At 44.6% G+C, this 18,566-nt stretch overlaps 1 protein-coding gene across 4 annotated transcripts in view; it reads right to left on the minus strand.

The window, feature by feature from the left end:
• Nucleotides 1–18,566, minus strand: part of stxbp4 (syntaxin binding protein 4) — a 192,159-nt gene that overhangs the window by 74,369 nt on the left and 99,224 nt on the right. For all 4 annotated transcript variants that reach the window (XM_059653591.1, XM_059653589.1, XM_059653592.1 and 1 more), the window contains one exon: nucleotides 15,174–15,263. In XM_059653591.1, the coding sequence (XP_059509574.1) occupies nucleotides 15,174–15,263 (90 nt within the window). The remainder of the gene's footprint in view (nucleotides 1–15,173; nucleotides 15,264–18,566) is intronic.

Here is an 18,566-nt window from a genome sequence, read left to right on the forward strand (position 1 = left end):
CAACATCCCAGATGTCCTTATACTTCAAGGACCGTAACTTCCCCTCTCCCGTAATCCATAATACACTCTCCTGCAAATCCCGCACTTCCACCCTCAAACCCTCTCTCTCCCCAACAACAAGGATAGACTCCACTCCTGGTTCTCATATTCCACCCCCAGCAACCTCTGAGTACAATGTATCATCCTCCGTTTTCACCACGTGCAATCAGACCCCACCAAAGAGATATTCCCCTCCCCACCCCTATCTGCTTTCCATAGGGACCACTCTCCACGACTCCCTCATCTGCTCCACATACCCCACCACCCCCAGCACTTTTCCCTGCAACCACAGGAAGTGCTACACCTGCCTCTACACTTCTCCCCCTCACCTCTATCCAAGGCCCGAAATAATCCTTCTGTGTCTGACAGGGATTCACCTGTACATCTTCTAACCTGGTCTACTGCTTCCCTTGTTCTCGATGTGGTCTACTCTACATCAGAGAGACCTTGCACAGGCTTGGTGACCCATTCGCGGAACATGTGCATTCTGTACTCTCCAATCAACACCAACTTCTGGTTGCCAGCCATTTCAACTTCCTTGGCAATGTGTCCATCCTGGGCATCCTCCAATGTCACAATGGGGCCACATGGAAATTGGAGGAACAACACCTTATATTCCGCCTCAGGAGCTTGCAGCCCAATGGCCTCAACATAGAGTCAACCAGCCTCAGCCCATGCCCAGCCCTCCCTCTCATCTCCGCCTCCTTGACCTGACACAACCTGTCCATCTCCCTTCCCACTTATCCGCCCCACCCTTCCCATTGTCCAATCTCCACAACCCCCTACCTGCATCCACTATCACCACCCAACCTACCTTCACCCAGCCTCAACCCGCCATCTATTTACTTCCCAGCTCCCTTCCCCCTCCCTAGTCCTGATGAAGGGTCCCGACCCAAAACACCGACTTTCCTGCTCCTCTGATGCTGCTTGACCTGCTGTGTTCCTCCAGATCCACACTGTGTTGACTTCAATTTCCAGAATCTGCAGTTCTTCCTATTGCCCAGGTTTGGGTTAACCCAGAAAAGAAATGATAGCATCGCAGGGCATTTCCTTGTAGACTAACTACAAGGGGCAACAGCAAGGGCTAGAGTATAAAATGTAGATCAGCCTTCAGAAACTGCTAGTTATAGATACATGTAGGAAAACCAGAGTTATGAGTGGCCTGCCCAAACATCATGCTGCAGCCAAAAACTTAAGCATTTAAAATATTAATGCAATGCTTATTAATGCAGTTTCTTTTGTGAATCATTGGAAATTTCTAATCCTGAGAGCTGTGGAGGCTCAGCTGATGGGTATACTTATTTCTGTCACTGATGGAGTGTAGGGTAAAGCTTTTACTCACGTAGCTTTACAAGCAATATATTTCAACCTAACAGATGGATTACAAAAGAACCTGGGGCAAAGATAGGGTATTGACAAAGGAAGAACTGGTTAGCTTTGGTGAAGATATGAACCTGGGTCTTAGAGCTTTCAAAAGCATGCGTTAACATCAGGAGGTGAAATGAATTGACTTTTAAAAGAACATCATAAGTTGCCTTATTTAGACTGTTGTTGGTTATTTTGAAATATTGTAGGTTGTCTCAGCTGCTGCCATGGCTGTGAAAATGTGATCAGAGTTTTCAAAGCAGGTTGTTTGATGTGGATTAGCTTAAACCTCCATAGTGAGATCGAAGCTCTCAATAACAAGATTTCAGGATTTATTTTTACAGCTTTGTAGTTACATCAATGACAAATGGAAAAGTCTCAGGAGAGAAATGTAGAACTATAATAATGATGAGTTAACACTGTCAGAGAGTACATGCTGCCAAGTGTCCTCTTCATTTTTTAATACTGAAATTAGTAGATTTTTAAAACAAAAGTAGAATTGCTGGAAAGCTCAGCAAGTCTGGCAGCATTTGTGGAGAGAAATCAGAGTTAATGTTTTGGGTCAAGTGACTCTTCTTCAGAACTGGTAGATTTTAGGACACAAAGGACTTACAGGATATTAAGATAGTGTGGAAAAGTGGAGCAAGGATAGAAAATAACTCATGATCCGAAAGAATAAAGATGTACAGTTGACAGGGCAAGACCTCTACTCCTATTTCTTTAATTCTAATCAGCAGACGCAGAGTTACAATAAATAGACAGCAGAAAAAGTGGTGCAGAAGCATCGCAACTTCAACACATAGATTTAAACATTATTAAAAAGAGACATGAAATTGCAACATTTTGCCTTGCAACTACCAGGCTAAGATACAAAAGAAAAGCAACTTTAGAAAGGAAGCAATGATTTATAAAATGTGAGCAGAGGATGCAAATGTTTGGAGTCTAGCTGGCATGGAGATTCAACAAGAACTACTAGTGTCTCAGTTAACGGGCAGGTCAGGGGATGCAACGGGAACTGGTGATCTCCATACATAGTGAAAAAGGTACAAGGTAGGGGCATATCACTTTTGCTTGCAAAGTACTGAGCCTCATGTATAAATAAATATTGGTTTCAGCACTTGCAAATGGGTCATACTGTTAGACCTTACAATGATGTTAAATTATTTTTTGGTGTAATTTTTCAAGCAGTCAATGTTGTTAAGTAAATGTTATTCAATGTGCAACATCTCTGGATGAAGTAACCAAGTTAATATTTCAGGTTGCTGCTTGACTTGCTGGGGATTTTTGACATCCTCTGTTTTTATTTCAGATTTACAGCATCTGCAGTATTTTGCTGTTGAATTTTGGATGTGTGAGTGGTGGAAGGTGTGGATGCTTATGGATGTGGTGCTGATCAAATGGGTTGCTTTGTCTTCAATGGTGTCCAGCTTCTTGAATGTTGTTGGTGCTGCATTGAAGGGAGGAACTAGATGGTGGACTCAGTGAGGACCCCATCATGTTCCTACCTCAGTCCTGACTATGTCCTGGGTAGACAGGTTTGTCGGTGGCCTCTCTGCTCCAATGCCAATTAATGTCCAATTAGATGCATCATCCCACTACTGCTAACTCAATCCTTTGCAGTGGGAAGGTGGGGCCTTCTGATAGCCATCCCCACCCTTTCTTCACACATCCTTCCCACAACCTTGCCAGCTCAGGCAGTGCCAGTGAACCCTCACCTTGCTCTCACTCACAATGGCCTGGGTCTCTCACTGACCCTAGGTCGTCTCCTGCTGGGTGCATGCCATGTAGCTGCATTTATTGCAGTGACGCTGCTTATGATAGAGAGCTGCTGGCAACAGTCTGGTCAGTAGCTCTTGAGGAAGGATGCTCCCTTAATTCTGGGAATGGCCTGCTGCTGGCCAGCTATCCCCGAAGGAGGGTGTGAGGGACTGTCACCAGGAGATTCCTATGGCCTGGATTAAATTCTACCCTTTGTGTGCAAGAAGACACAGGTAGTGGAGTTTTCAATAACAGATAATGGGACCTGCAGATGCTGGAGAATCCGAGATAACAAAGTGTGGAGCTGGATGAACACAGCAGGCCAAGCAGCATCTCAGGAGCACAAAAGCTGACATTTCGGGCCTAGACCCTTCATCAGAAAAGGGGGATGGGGAGAGGGTTCTGAAATGAAATTATAACATCAACATTAGGCCCTGTATATGGGTTAGAAGCCCGAAGCTGGTAGTTTGTTACAAGTCAAATGCTATGTCAATGGCATGAGGTGAGAACAGTTACACTAACTGTTCAGTGCAGCAACAAAACACACTGCATACATCACCAGTCAGAGCCCGTGAAAATTAGCTATTACGGGAAGTTAAGACACCACTCCAACGAACTGTTAATGGGAATTCTCTGCCTTTGTGCCTCCTTTCACCTTCTCCAAAAGGCCCATCTTCACATGATCTTTGCCAAACCTCAGGTAAAAGCAAAGTACCATGGATGCTGGAAATCTGAATTCAAAACAGAACATGCTGGAGAACTCAGCAGGTCTGACAGAAACAAGAGTTAATGTTTTGAATCCAATGTTCAGCAAGAACAGCCATACTGGACTTGAAATGTTAATCCTGTTATACCTCTCTCTATGTCAATCCCACGCCTCCAACAAGTGTAAGGAGCTCATTGACATTTTAAAAATCAGCTACTTCTCTACCCCCTACAACCTCACCACCTTCCCCCCTCCCGTCCCAGCTGCACCATTCCTCCAAAGCCTCAGAGCTCTTGCCCCTGAATAGAACATAGAACATAGAACATAGAACAGTACAGCACAGAACAGGCCCTTCAGCCCACAATGTTGTGCCGACCATTGATCCTCATGTATGCACCCTCAAATTTCTGTGACCATATACATGTCCAGCAGTCTCTTAAATGACCCCAATGACCTTGCTTCCAGAACTGCTGCTGGCAACGCATTCCATGCTCTCACAACTCTCTGCGTAAAGAACCTGCCTCTGACATCCCCTCTATACTTTCCACCAACCAGCTTAAAACTATGACCCCTCGTGCTAGCCATTTCTGCCCTGGGAAATAGTCTCTGGCTATCAACTCTATCTATGCCTCTCATCTTATTTCTTTCCCTGACTTCTCCTCCTTCGTCCTCTTCAGTGCTCATTCTGTTTACCCTTATCTTCAAGATCACTGAACAAAACAATTCTCCCAATCCTTAGGTACTGTTCTTTACTTTTCACTTTTCTACCATATTCATACACCTCCGAAACAATGCACATTTCTTGAATACTGCCATTTTCTATGTCTTCTTTATCTTTTTTTAATGTGTTGTCGTCCTGATGAAACTATCGCGTCTTTAACTGGATAACTGCATTTACCCCTATAGCCACCTATAACCCCTGCAACTGAATGTACATCAGTTGCAGCACACTCCTTTCACTGTCACTCCTACAACTCCCCGTTAGAATATCTCAAACAGGTTTTGACACCTACACAGCAGTGGAATGGCCCAAAGAAGAAATCACAACTGCCTCAATCTACCCAAAATCTTCGCTCATGCCCTTGTCACCTACCCAATATTTCCCTGGCCGCCTCCCATTTATAAACATCACCCTATCTAAACCTCTGCTGACACAAAAACAAAGTTGCTGGTAAAGCTCAGCAGGCTGGCAGCATCTGTAAAGAAAAAAAATCAGAGTTAACGTTTTGAGCCCGGTGACCCTTCCTCAGACTTGATGGCTGGGAAAACGTCAGTTTATATGCAGAAAATAGGGAGGGGGTAGGTTAGGGAGTAAACGATAGGATATCTGCTGTCCTCGTCCTTTTAGATGGTAGGATTTGTGTGTTTGGAAGGTGCTGTCTGAAGATCTTTGGTGAATTTCTGCAGTGCATCTTGTAAATAGTACACACTGCTGCTACTGAGCATCAGTGGTTAAGGGAGTAGATGCTTGTGGATGTGGTGCTTTGTCCTGGATGGTGTTGAGCTTCTCAAGTGCTGTTGGAGCTGCCCCCATCCAGGCAAGTGGGGAGTATTCCATCACACTCCTGACTTGTTCCTTGCAGATGATGGACAGGTTTTGAGGAGTCAGGATGTGAGTTACTCACCACAGGATTCCTAGCCTATTACCCACTCTTGCAGCCACTGTACTAATGTGATGGGTCCAACGTTACCATCTGTTAATGGTAATCCCAGGGATTCAGTGACGAGACTGATTGTCAATGCTTAGACCCTGTCTGGATGGAGATGGTCATCACCTGATACTCGTATGGTGCAAATGTTACTTGCTACCAATCAGCCCAAACTTTGATGTTTTCTTTCATTTGGACATGGTCTTTTTCAGTATCTAAGGAGTCACGAATCGTGCTAAATGTTGTTTGAATATCAGCAAACATTCTCTCAAATACCTTAAGGAGGCTATTAATGAAAGATTTGACATGACACTGAGGAACCCGTAAGAGATATCTTGGGATTGAGAACACTGACCTCCAATAACCTCAAACATTAATTCTTTGTGCCAGGTATCACTCCAACAAGGGGAGCATTTGTCCAATTCCCACTGATTCCAGTTTTGCTAGGGCTCCTTGATACCACACTTGGTCATATGCTTCCAGGATGTCAAGGGCTGTCAATCTATCTCACCTCTAGAATTCACACTTTTGACCATGTTTGGCTGTAATTAGGTCAGAAGCAAATGACCCTGGTGGAAACTAAACTAAGTATCACTGAGCAGGTTATTGCTGAGCAAGTACCACTCAATAAGACTGCTGATGACACCTTCCATCAGTTTACTGACGATCACGAGTCAACCAACGGGGCAGTAATTGGCTGGGTTGGATTTATCCTCACTTTTGTTCACAGGACATACTTGGGCAATTTTCCACATTGTCAGGTAGCTGGCAGTGTTGTAGCTGTATTGGAACAACTCAGCTCAGGGAGCACCAAGTTCTGGGCAAAAGTCTTAAGTACTATTGCCAGGATGTTGTCAGAGCCCATAGCCTTTGCAGCATCAAGGGCCTCCAACTGTTTCTGGATATCCTATGGAGTGAATTGAAGTGGTTGAAGACTAGCACCTGTGATTCTGGGGACCACTGGAAGAGGCCAAGATAGATCATTCATTTGGTACTTGTGGAAGGTTGAAAAATAACTTCAGCCTTAACTTTTGTCCTGATGTGTTGGGCTCTCTCATCAGTGAGGTTGGGGATATTTGTGGAGCCTACTTCCCCAGTGACTTATCTAATTGTACATCACCATTCTCGATTGGATGTGGCAGGACTGCAGAGCTTAGATTTGATCCATTAGTTGTGGGATCGCTTAGCTCTGTCTATCACTTGCTGCTTTTGCTGTTTGGTGTGCAAGTAGTCCTGTTTGGTGGCTTCACCAGGATGGCACCTCATTTTTCAGGTATGTCTGGCGCTGCTCCTGGCATCCCCTGTTGCATTCTCCATTGATCCAGGGTTGATCCCCTGGCTTGATGGTAATAGTTGAGTGGGGGATATGCCGGGCCATGAGTCTGTCCCATTTAGCACAGTAACAGTGCTGCACAACATGATGGAGGTTATCATCACGTGAAGAGGGCTCTGTCAAGGTTATTCTTACCAATACTATCATGGACAGATGCATCTGCAGCTGGCAGATTGATGAGGTCGAGTATGTGTTTCCCTCTTGTTGATTCCCTCATCACCTGCCGCAGACCCAGTCTAGCAGCTACGTCCTTTAGGGACTGACTGGCCCGATCAGTAGTACTGTTGTGGAGCCACTCTTGTCAATAGGGGTGGCATCGTGGCTTAGTGGTTAGCACTGCTGCCTCACAGCTTCTAGGATCTGGGTTCAATTCCACCCTTGGGTGACTTACTGTGCGGAATTTGCACATTCTCCCCGTGTCTGCGTGGGTTTCCACCAGGTGCTCCGATTTCCTCCCACAGGTGGATTGTCCTTGCTAAATCACACATAGTGCCCAGGGATGTGTCGATTAGGTGGATTAACTATGGGAAGTGCAAGGTTACAGGGATAGGATGGGGGATGGGAGAGGTGTCATTGTAGACTTGTTGGGCTAAAGGGCCTGTTTTCACACTGTAGGGGTTCTATGAAATTCTAACAGATAGACTTAGACAAGCTGCTCCCAGAGCACATTTAGGAATTCTCTGTGGTTCCTCCAAGTGGTGCTCAACGTGGATTTGTCAGTGGGGATTTGGGGAATTAGAGGACCTAGGATGATGATGTTGGGGTAACTGGGCCATTGTCTGAAAGGTATGATTCTGTTAGTATGGCTATGCTGGGCTAGCACTCGACTAGTCTGTAAGACAGCTTTCCCAATTTTGGCACTAGCCCCCAGATGTTAGTAAGGAGGGCTTCGCAGAGTCGACAGGACTATGTCTGCCGTTGTTTCCGCTGCCTAGGTCGATGTTAGATGGTCTGTCCAGTTTCATTTCCTTGAGAGCTTTGACACAACTGAGTGGCTAGCCTGGCCATTTCAAAGGGGAACTGCTATGGGTTTGGTGTCACATATAGGCCAGTCCAGGTAAAGATAACAGGTTTACTTCTCTAAAGGAAATCAGTGAACCAGATGGGGTTATTTTTTAAAATGATTGACGACAGTTTCATGGTCATCAGACTTTTAATTCCAGAGATCTTTTTTGAATTCAAATTCCACCATCTACCATAGTGACATTCAGATCCTAGTCCTCAACAGCATTAAATGGGACTCAGGTTTGCCTGTCCAGTGACAATACCACTATGTCACTAGCAACCTCCAAGTGTTTCTAGCAGACCCCTACCATGAGGCTTATATTCATAGGCTAGCAATCAGTGAGGCACCTCACACTGGAAAACAGAATTCAAGGGTCTAGGCCCGAAACGTCAGCTTTCCTGCTCCTCTGATGCTGCTTGGCCTGCTGTGTTCATCCAACTCCACACCTTATTATCTCAGATTCTCCAGCATCTGCAATTTCTATTATCTCTTTCAACAAATCTGGTGACTAATGAGCAAAAAACAGGAAGAAATAACTGAAAGCTGCTGGACTTCTGTAAAACGCCAATGGATTCACTAATGAGGTCTAAGGTGACTTCAGTCCCACAATCACTGCTTCATAAGAAAATTGCCAATTGGCCCATTGTAACTTCCCTGGGAAACTATCCCATTATCCATTTCCCTGATCTTTCCATACAACCTTGTAAATCTGTCCCTTTCAACTAAACATCTAATTTCCTTTTGAAAATTGCTACTTAATCTGGTATTAAGCCCAAAATGAGTTTTTTGCTTCGGTTTTCACTAAGGAAATGGACCTTGTTGTGAATGAGAACTTTGAGGAGTAGGGAAACAGGCTTGAACAGATCAAGATTGAGGAAGTTGATGTGCTGGAAATTTTGGCAAACATTAAGGTTGGTAAGTCCCCAAGGCCAGACCAGATTTATCCTAGGTTGCTCCGGGAAGTGAGAAAGGAGGTTGCTAAGCTGCTGGCGAAGATCTTTGCTTCCTCACTCTCCACAGGAGTCGTACCGGAAGATTGGAGGGAGGCAAATGTTGTTCCTCTTTTCAAGAAAGGAAATAGGGAAATCCCTGGAAATTACAGACCAGTCAGTCTTACGTCTGTGGTCAGCAAGGTTTTGGAAAGAATTCTGAGGGGTAGGATTTATGACTATTTGGAAAAGCATAGCATGATTAAAGGGAGTCAGCATGGCTTTGTGAGGGGCAGGTCATGCCTTACAAATCTTATTGAGTTCTTTGAGGAAGTCATGAGACAGGTTGACGAGGGTCGAGCAGTTGATGTGGTGTACATGGACTTCAGCAAGGCATTTGATAAGGTTCCCCACGGCAGGCTTATTCATAAAGTCAGAAGGTATGGGATACAGGGTGATTTGGCTGTCTGGATTCAGAATTGGTTGGCTGATAGGAGGCAGAGAGTGGTTGTAGATGGAAGTATTCTGCCTGGAGGTCAGTGCTGAGTGGTGTCCCGCAGGGCTCTGTTCTTGGGCCTCTGCTCTTTGTAGTTTTTATAAATGACTTGGATGAGGAGGTTGAGGGGTGGGTTGGTATGTTTGCTGATGACACAAAGGTTGGAGGTGCCGTTGATAGTATCAAGGGCTATTGCAGGCTTCAGCGAGACATTGACAGAATGCAGAGCTGGGCTGAGAAATGGCAGATGGAGTTCAACCTGGATAAATGCGAAGTGATGCATTTTGGAAGGTCGAACATAAATGCTGAATATTGGATTGAAGGCAGGATTCTCGGCAGTGTGGAAGAACAACTTGGTGTTCGAGTGCATAGCTCCCTCAAAGTTGCCACCCAGGTGGATAAGGTTGTTAAGAAAGCATATGGTGTTTTGGCTTTCATTAACATTCGAGTTTAAGAGCCGCGAGGTTATGCTGCAGCTCTACAAAACCCTGGTGAGACCACACTTGGAATATTGTGTCCAGTTCTGGTTGCCCTATTATAGGAAAGATGTGGAGGCTTTGGAGAGGGTGCAAAGCATAGCGGTTTACCAGGATGCTGCCTGGACTGGAGGGCTTGCCTTACGAGGAGAGGTTGACTGAGCTCAGACTTTTCTCTCTGGAGAGAAGGAGGAAGACAGGTGACCTGATTGCGGCGTACAAGGTAATGAGAGGCATGGATAGAGTTGATAGCCAGAGACTTTTCCCCAGGATAATAAAATGTGAGGCTGGATGAACACAGCAGGCCAAGCAGCATCTCAGGAGCTTTTGTGCTCCTGAGATGCTGCTTGGCCTGCTGTGTTCATCCAGCCTCACATTTTATTATCTTGGATTCTCCAGCATCTGCAGTTCCCATTATCTCTGATACTTTTCCCCAGGGCAGGATTGACTGCCACGAGGGGTCATAGTTTTAAGGTGTTAGGAGGAAGGTATAGAGGAGACGTCAGAGGGAGGTTCTTCACCCAGAGAGTTGTGAGCGCATGGAATAGTTTTCCAGTGGTAGTCGTGGAAGTGGAGTCATTCGTGACATTTAAGTGACTGCTGGACATGCACATGGACAGCAGTGAATTGAGGGGAATGTAGGTTAGGTTATTTTATTTTTGGATTAGGATTATTCCACGGCACAACATCGTGGGCCGAAGAGCCTGTACTGTGCTGTACTTTTCTATGTTCTGAGTCCTGCTACCTTCAAAACTGCGTGCTGCAAGCATATTAAATGTGTCTGTCCCTGTGGCCCTTTACAAATTATATCCTTTTGTTTATATTGTATTTCCTCATTCTTTCTAGCAAAATGCAGTTTCTCTAGTTGGTTTCCAATATCCTCAGGTTAACAAAGGTTAGAAAGTAAATCCTCCCTTTTTAGTGCCACCTACATGTCCCAAGAGAAAATATCTCAGATGCATTAACACAGAGTTCATTTCCACACAGCTGCTCTCAGAGAACTCAAGGGCTTCTCACTGAGTTTGGCTGGAGGAAGAGAAATTGAAGATGCTCCCTTCCAGCCCATTCCCTTTCTGTGATCCAAAACAGATTGGAGTGGGAGTGAAGTGAAGGCTGATCTGGTGAGATGTGGTGGGGGGGAGTGGGGAACAAGTGTATGGTGTTCTCCAGTCCTTTCTCTCAACATCACTACAGCCTAAACCCTGACAACTGGAGTGCACTATTCTCGCCCAAATGATCTGGCAGAGATGGAATTTCCTGACTGATTCTGGCCCTCCAAATGCATCAGCGAGGGTTTCCAGCAGATTCTTAGTCTCAGCGTTCAGTTCAACTTTAGAGAGGGAAAGGAAATGTTTTGCTTTACAATCCAGCCTCTCGCAGATCCTGGCTCAGTGACAGAAGGCTGGAAGCCCAGCTTGAAGCACACATCCCAGCAGTTGGTGGAGTCACTGTGACAGAGCTCCATACTCACTTCAGGCAATCATAATCTTCCAAGCACCCCAGCCTAACTGATACTTTGAGTTCTCATTCACCAAAGCTGCAAATTCAAAATTCTCACCGGGTGTTCAAATCTCTCTATGGCTTCAATACCCGAGAGGTGACAAGTGGAGCAGAAAAGTGTGAGGTGATTCACTTTGGAAGGAATAACAGGAATACAGAGTACTGGGCTAATGGTAAGATTCTTGATAGAGTGGATGAGCAGAGAGATCTTGGCGTCCATGTGCATAGATCCCTGAAAGTTGCCACCCAGGTTGATAGGGTTGTTAAGAAGGCGTATGGTGTGTTAGGTTTTATTGGTAGAGGGATTGAGTTTTGGAGCCATGAGGGCATGTTGCAGCTGTAGTGAACTCTGGTGTGGTCGCACTTGGAGTATTGGGTACAGTTCTGGTCCCGCATTATAGGAAGGATGTGCAAGCATTGGAAAGGGTGCAGAGGAGATTTACCAGGATGTTGCCTGGTATGGAGGGAAGGTCTTATGAGGAAAGGCTGAGGGACTTGAGGCTGTTTTCATTAGAGAGAAGAAGGTTAAGAGGTGACCTAATAGAGACATACAAGATGATCACAGGATTAGATAGGGTGGACACTGAGAGCCTTTTTCCTTGGACAGTGATGGCTAGCACGAGGGGACATAGCTTTAAATTGAGGGGTGATAGATATAGGACAGATGTCACTGGTAGGTTCTTTATTCAGAATGTAGTAAGGGCATGGAATGTCCTGCCTACAACAGTAGTAGACTCGCTAAGTTTAAGGGCATTTAAATGGTCATTGGATAAACATATGGGTAATAATGGAATAGTGTAGGTTAGATGGACTTCAGTTTGGTTTCACAAGGGCCTGTACTGTGCTGTAATATTCTATGTTCTAGGTGAGGATCAGTTCCGTTAAGCAGATGATGGGGTCAGTGGAGGGGGACCGTTTCGGCCTGCAGGAGAGAAGAACAAGAGGGCTTTTGGGCCATCCTGGTGGGGGATACAGGTGCACAGGAATTGAATGTCCCTGGTGAAGAGGTGTTGGGGGCTGGGGAATTGAAAATTTTGGAAAAGGTTGAGGGTCTGGATTGTTTCCTGAATGTAGGTGTGGAGTTCCTGGACCAAAGGGTAAAGAATGAAATTGAGGTAGGAGGAGATGGAGTTCTTTCCTCTTTGGTCCAAGAATGCTTCTGCCCTCATGTTCCCTCCCCCCAACAAGTAAGGATACAGTCCTCTTAGTCCTCACATACCACTCCATCAACCTCCGAATACAACGCATCATCCTCTGACATTTCTGCCAACTACACTGAGACCCCACCACCAAAAAGATGCTTCCCTCCTCACCCCTGTGTCCTTTCCACAGGGACTGTTCACTCCATGACTCCCTCATCGGCTCCACACTCCCCACCAATCCCTCCCCACACCCTGCAACTGCAGGAGGTGCTACACCTTCACTTACACCTCCCCTCTCACCTCCGTCCAAGGCCCCAAACAATCCTTCTAAATCTGGCAGAGATTCGCCTGCACGTCATCTAACCTCATCTACTGAATCTGTTGCTCCAGATGTGGTTTTCTCTACATCAGGGAGATCAAACGTACTCTCGGGGACCAGTTCGTGGAGCATCTGAGCTCTACACATACAAACCAACCTGATCTTCCAGTTGCCATCCACTTTAACTGCTCCCCTCCCACTCTGCTGACAACATGTCCATCCTTGGACTCCTCTACTGTCAGAGTGAGGCCAAACATAAACTGGAGAAACAACACCTGATATTTTGCTGTGGGAGCTTGCAGCCCAATGGCCTGAATATTGACTTCACCAGCTTCAAAATGTCTCCACCCCAGCCTGTCCATCTTCCGGCTCGCCTATTCCCTCCACCCTTCCTACTGACGAACCACAACAACCTCCTAGCTGCGTTCACAAATAATGATCCCACCCACCTTGCCCCCAGCCCCACCCCAAACTGTCTATTTATTTTTGGACTCCCCACCCCGACCCCGACCTGACGAAGGCTTTCGTCCCAAACCACTGCCTGCCCTGCTCCTTGGATGCTGCCTGACCTGCTGTGCTTTTTCAGCTCCACATTTATTGACTATACTGTAACAATAAAAAAGGCGTTAGGTTAGGGTGTTAGGACTAAAGCTTTATCAAACAGCTATGTTTTAATGAGCATTTTAAATGAGCAAGCAAGAGGTGGAGAAGTCTGAGGAGGGAATTCTGTCCCACATGTCTCAATGTTTCAATATAGTTTGATTCTTTTTGCCTCATTACACTTATGTGAAGTGCCTTGGAATGATTTTAATGAACTAACAGGCACTACATAAATGAAATCTGTTGTTGCTTAGGGCAGAAGCACTAATTGGTAGTTGAATCCGTAGAGTCATAAGGGCTTTACAGCATGGAAACAGATCCTTCAGTCCAACTCGTCCATGCCAATCAGATATCCCAAATAAATCTAGTCCCAGTTGCCAGCATTTGGCCCATATCCCTCTAAACCCTTCCTATTCATATACCCACCCAGATGCCTTTTAAATGTTGTAATTGTACCAGCCTCCACCACTTCCTCTGGCAGCTCATTCCATACACGCACCACCCTCTGCGTGAAAAAGGTGCCCCTCAAGTCCCTTCTAAATCTTTCCCCTCTCACCTGAAAATCTATGCCCTCTAGTTTTGGACTCCTCCATCCCGGGGAAAAAGACCTTGTCTATTCACCCTCTCCACAAATCCTTCCTCAGGACTCCTGACATAAAGGAGTCTTTGTTGCCTGGGACTGGAGATTCCAACCAGTTTGAGTCCTTTAAAAAATCGGACTCATTGACCTGAACACAAACATCACTATTAAAATGGCCACCTTTGCATACCCATGCAAGGCCTTAGGGACATCAGTTTACTGGCCGCTGACATCTCTAAGCCAGAATGGATCTATGCACACAAAAAAAACATGATCTGGGAGCTTCTGGAAACTGTGAGTCTCACAGCCTAGGATACCGTTCTTTGGTTAATTCCTCCCATCAGGATCTCTGCTAAAAAAGGACATTCTGAATGACTTCTAAATGACAGAGTTCTTCATTTGAACATTCATTGAAAGAGACATCAGGAATGTAAATAAAAAGGAATTATAACCTCTGGATGTAACAGCGGAGAGGATTATTACAGGTGTTGTGTACAATGCTGTGTGGCCTTTCAAACAGCAATTTGACAAAGTATCACATATTAGATGTGTTAGCAAAATTAAACGCATGAGAATAAAGGAAGCACAAAACTGGCTAAGGGACAGATTGATAGAAATTGTTCTTCAAACTGAAGGGAAGTGTGCAATTGTGAGCCCTCAGGGTGGTATTACAATCACTGCTGTTTTGATCTATACTAATGACTTGAATTTGAATATACAACTTATGCTGGTTGAGCATCAGAACTTAATTCTGGTGAAAGTTTTAGAAGGAATATCAAAGTGTTGGAGACAGTGCAGAGAGAATGCATTTGGGTATTCAGATACATGGAAACAATGGAGCGGCTCGTTGTTCTCAGAGTCGAGAGGGGGTTAAGGTTTGGTAGAGGATATAAGGAGAAAGTGCTTATAGTAACAGAACTTGCTTTTTATGGAACAAAATCTTATGATCTGGAATGCACTGCCTGAAAAGATAGTGAAAGCAGATTTCAAAACGTAATCAAAAAAGAAAAGAATTGCCTCAGTTTTGGGATGAAAGAAGAAGAGTGGGACTAAGTGGAAAGGTCTAACCAAGGAAGCTGCCCAGGCATGATGAATCAAATGGCCTCCTGTACTAACTCACTGCAGGAATCCTCATCAATGGGCCACATTTCAAAATAAAAACAAACTTTTAAAATTGAATAACAATTTGTGACGCGTGATTTTTTGACTGAACTGAGGAGGTTATGCCCTCTCCTGCAAGAGGGCATAATCATTATTCCAGTAACCTTCCCTCACCTTCACTTTCTTCAGCTCTTTTAATGCCTCACTTTTCTCATGGGTAATTCTTTCCAAATCTTCCTTTTCCACTGAATTGGATGATGTAATCTGTAAAATTCATAAGGTATTCAGTATAAATAACAGGAAGCTTTGCACAGCGCAGCATGTAACACTATTTAATACCTTAATTCTGTTGATAAGACAACTCAGTGAAAGCTGCAAGGGTATGAAAACAGTGTAATTAGATACTGGCTCCTCAAACCTGGGCTCTGGGACTCTCTTCCTTCTGTTTGGCGTCGGTATACGTTTCAGAATGGCACTGCAGCATCCCAAATTAACTTCTATTCAGGAGTTGATTGTAAGCAAAGCCATTGGGTTTGGTTGGTGTAAAGAGTGTAAAGGACTCCATTGTGAGGTTGAAAAGCCTATTCCCAGGCTCAGGTTAAATTGACGATTCAAGGAGTTACTTGGGCAGCTAACAAATCAAAACACTTGATCTGTGAATACAAATGATAAAGCCCCTTGCAGAATGAGACTGGATAAATAATAATGAGGAACCAGGGAATGGCAAAGGGATTGAACAAATATTTTGCATTTGTCTTCATTGTAGAAGACACCAATAGCATTCCAAAATTACTAAGTAATCAAGACAAAGGAAGAGATGAAATAAGGACCACAAAAGAAAAGTGTGCTTGGTAACTAGTAGGACTAAAGACTGATAAGTTCCCTAAACTCTTCATCAGAAAAGGGGGATGGGGAGAGGGTTCTGAAATAAATAGGGACAGAGGGGGAGGCGGGCCGAATATGGATAGAGGAGAAGATAGGTAGAGAGCTGCAGTGGGAGGGAGATCCCCTGAGGTTGGTCTGGAGGGAAGAGGGTAACTTCTTCAGGTTAGGCATCCTGGAGAATGGGAACTGCAGATGCTGGAGAATCTGACAGAACAAAGTGTGGAGCTGGATGGACTCAGCTTTTGTGCTCCTAAGATGCTGCTTGGCCTGCTGTGTTCATCCAGCTCCACACTTTGTTATCTCGGATTCTCCAGCATCTGCAGTTCCCATTATGCCTGATATAATTTTAATCCCACTGCGAAGCCTCTTTCAGGGATGCCTAACCTGAAGAAGTTACCCTCCTCCCTCCGGACCAACCTCAGGAGATCTCTCTCCCACTGCAGCTCTCTATCTATCTTCTCCTCTATCCATCTTCGGCCCGCCTCCCCCTGTGTCCCTATTTATTTCAGAATCCTCTCTCCATCCCCCTTTTCTGATGAAGGGTCTAGGCCCGAAACATCAGCTTTTGTGCTCCTCTGACGCTGCTTGGCCTGCTGTGTTCATCCAGCCCCACACTTTGTTATCCACTTTGAGAATTACCCATATGTACTTATCTTCTTGCTTTCTAACTTTCAGCCAACTTCTAATCCAAGCTGCCAAGGACACATCAATCCCAAACATTTCTAATTTGCTAACCAGCCTACCATGTGACACCCTTTATCAAGTGTTTACTGAAGGTCCAAATGTACTCGAAGATTTTCCCAATAGCAGGTGTTTAGCTAACTGGTCTATAGTTACATGGATTCTTTTTTGTCTCTTTTATCCTCTAAATAAAGGTTTTCTCTTGGCAGTTTTCTAATCCTGTGGGACTTTTCCAGAATCTAAGAATTCCTAGCAGATTATTATCAATGCATCCACTATCTCTGTAGCTACTTCCTTTAGTATCCATGGACAGAACCCAGCAGGTTTAGGGAACTGAGATCAGAGATAACGGAAACTGCAGACGCTGGATGAAGGGTCTAGGCCCAAAACGTCAGCTTTTGTGCTCCTGAGATGCTGCTTGGCCTGTTGTGTTCATCCAGCTCCACATTTTCTTATCTCGGATTCTCCAGCATCTGCAGTTCCCATTATCTCTGATCACAATTCTCAAACTGGAGATGAGTTTAAAGCGGTGCTCCCCAGTGATTGGTATTGGAATCTTTGCTTTTTTCCGATTTACCTGAATGATATGTAGATGGCTGTTGAGGGAAAAATCTCTAAATTTGCAGATGATGCTAAGCTAGGGAGAATACTAAATTGTGACGATGGTGCTGAGCAACCTCAGAGGGACACTGACAAGTTGGCCAAATGGACAGAAACCTGGCAGATGAATTTCAATGCAGAGAAATGAGAGTTAAAGCATTTTGGTAAAAGAAACATGGAGAGACAGTGCAGGTTCAATGATACAATTTGAGGAGAGGGCCGAAACAGAGAAACCTCAGGGATCACACGCCTAATTCTCTGGATGTAGCCAGACAAGTTGAGACAATCGCTATGGAGGCTTATAGTATTCTTGAGTTTATAAATAGAGGCTTAGAATACAAAAGCAAGGAAGTAGTGCTACACTTCTACAAATCACTGGTCAGAGCACATTCTGAGTATTGTGTTCAGTCCTGAACACTTTATTTAAGGAAGGATGTTAAAGCCTGAGAGACAGTGCAAAGGAGATTTACTCGAATTATAGCAGGAATGATGGATTTTAGATATGAGGAAAGATTAGAGAAATTGAGCTATTCTCCTTTCAGCAGAGAAGATTAAGAGGTGACCTCATTGACACAGTAAAGAAGGATATTCTGTTTCCACTAGTCAGTCAGTAGCAAGTCCTGCCAATTTCAAGACTGTCAGCAAAAGATGCTAGGGTGAGATGAGTAGAAATTTCTTTACTCAGAGAGATTTACCCTTTGGAATGTGCTGCTTGGGAGAATGGTGGTGGCAGATTCCATAGGTGGCTTCAAAAGAGAGCTGAATACATATTTGAAAGTGATGAATTTAGAGGGCTATGGAGGTAGTTCCATTCTCCAGCCCTATCTGGGTGGCTCCTTTGGGAACCATACAGACACAATGGGTCAAATAGCCTCCATCTCTACTGTAACATTTTATGATTCTATGCTTTCAAAGGATTTCAAAGTAGGGCAGCATTGAGACATACATAGTGTGATGAAGCAGAGTCAGCATGGCTTCACAAAGGGGAAAATCATGGCTGACAAATGTATTATAATTCTTTGTGGAGGTAACAAGTAGAATTGATGAAGGGAAAGCAGTGGATATAATATGTTTGGATTTTCAGAAGGTTTTTAATAAGGTACCATACGTTAGGCTATTTAATAAGATGTGAGTCTGTGGAGGTATATTGGCATGGATCAAGGATTGGCTAATTAACAGAGACAGAGAGTTGGAATAAGGGGTACATTTTCAAGATGGAAACCTTTAACTAGTAGTGTGCCACAGAAATTAGCACTGGGCCCACAATTATTTGCAATACACATTCATTACTTGAACGAGGACAGTGAATAAACTATTGTTAGCTTTGCAGATGACACTAAAATAGGCGGGGAGGGAGGTTTTTGACTTGCTCGCCGAGCTGGCTTGTTTTCATTCTGACGT

This window comes from Stegostoma tigrinum, chromosome 22 (genome assembly GCF_030684315.1).
Source record: "Stegostoma tigrinum isolate sSteTig4 chromosome 22, sSteTig4.hap1, whole genome shotgun sequence".
Lineage (NCBI taxonomy): Eukaryota > Metazoa > Chordata > Chondrichthyes > Orectolobiformes > Stegostomatidae > Stegostoma > Stegostoma tigrinum.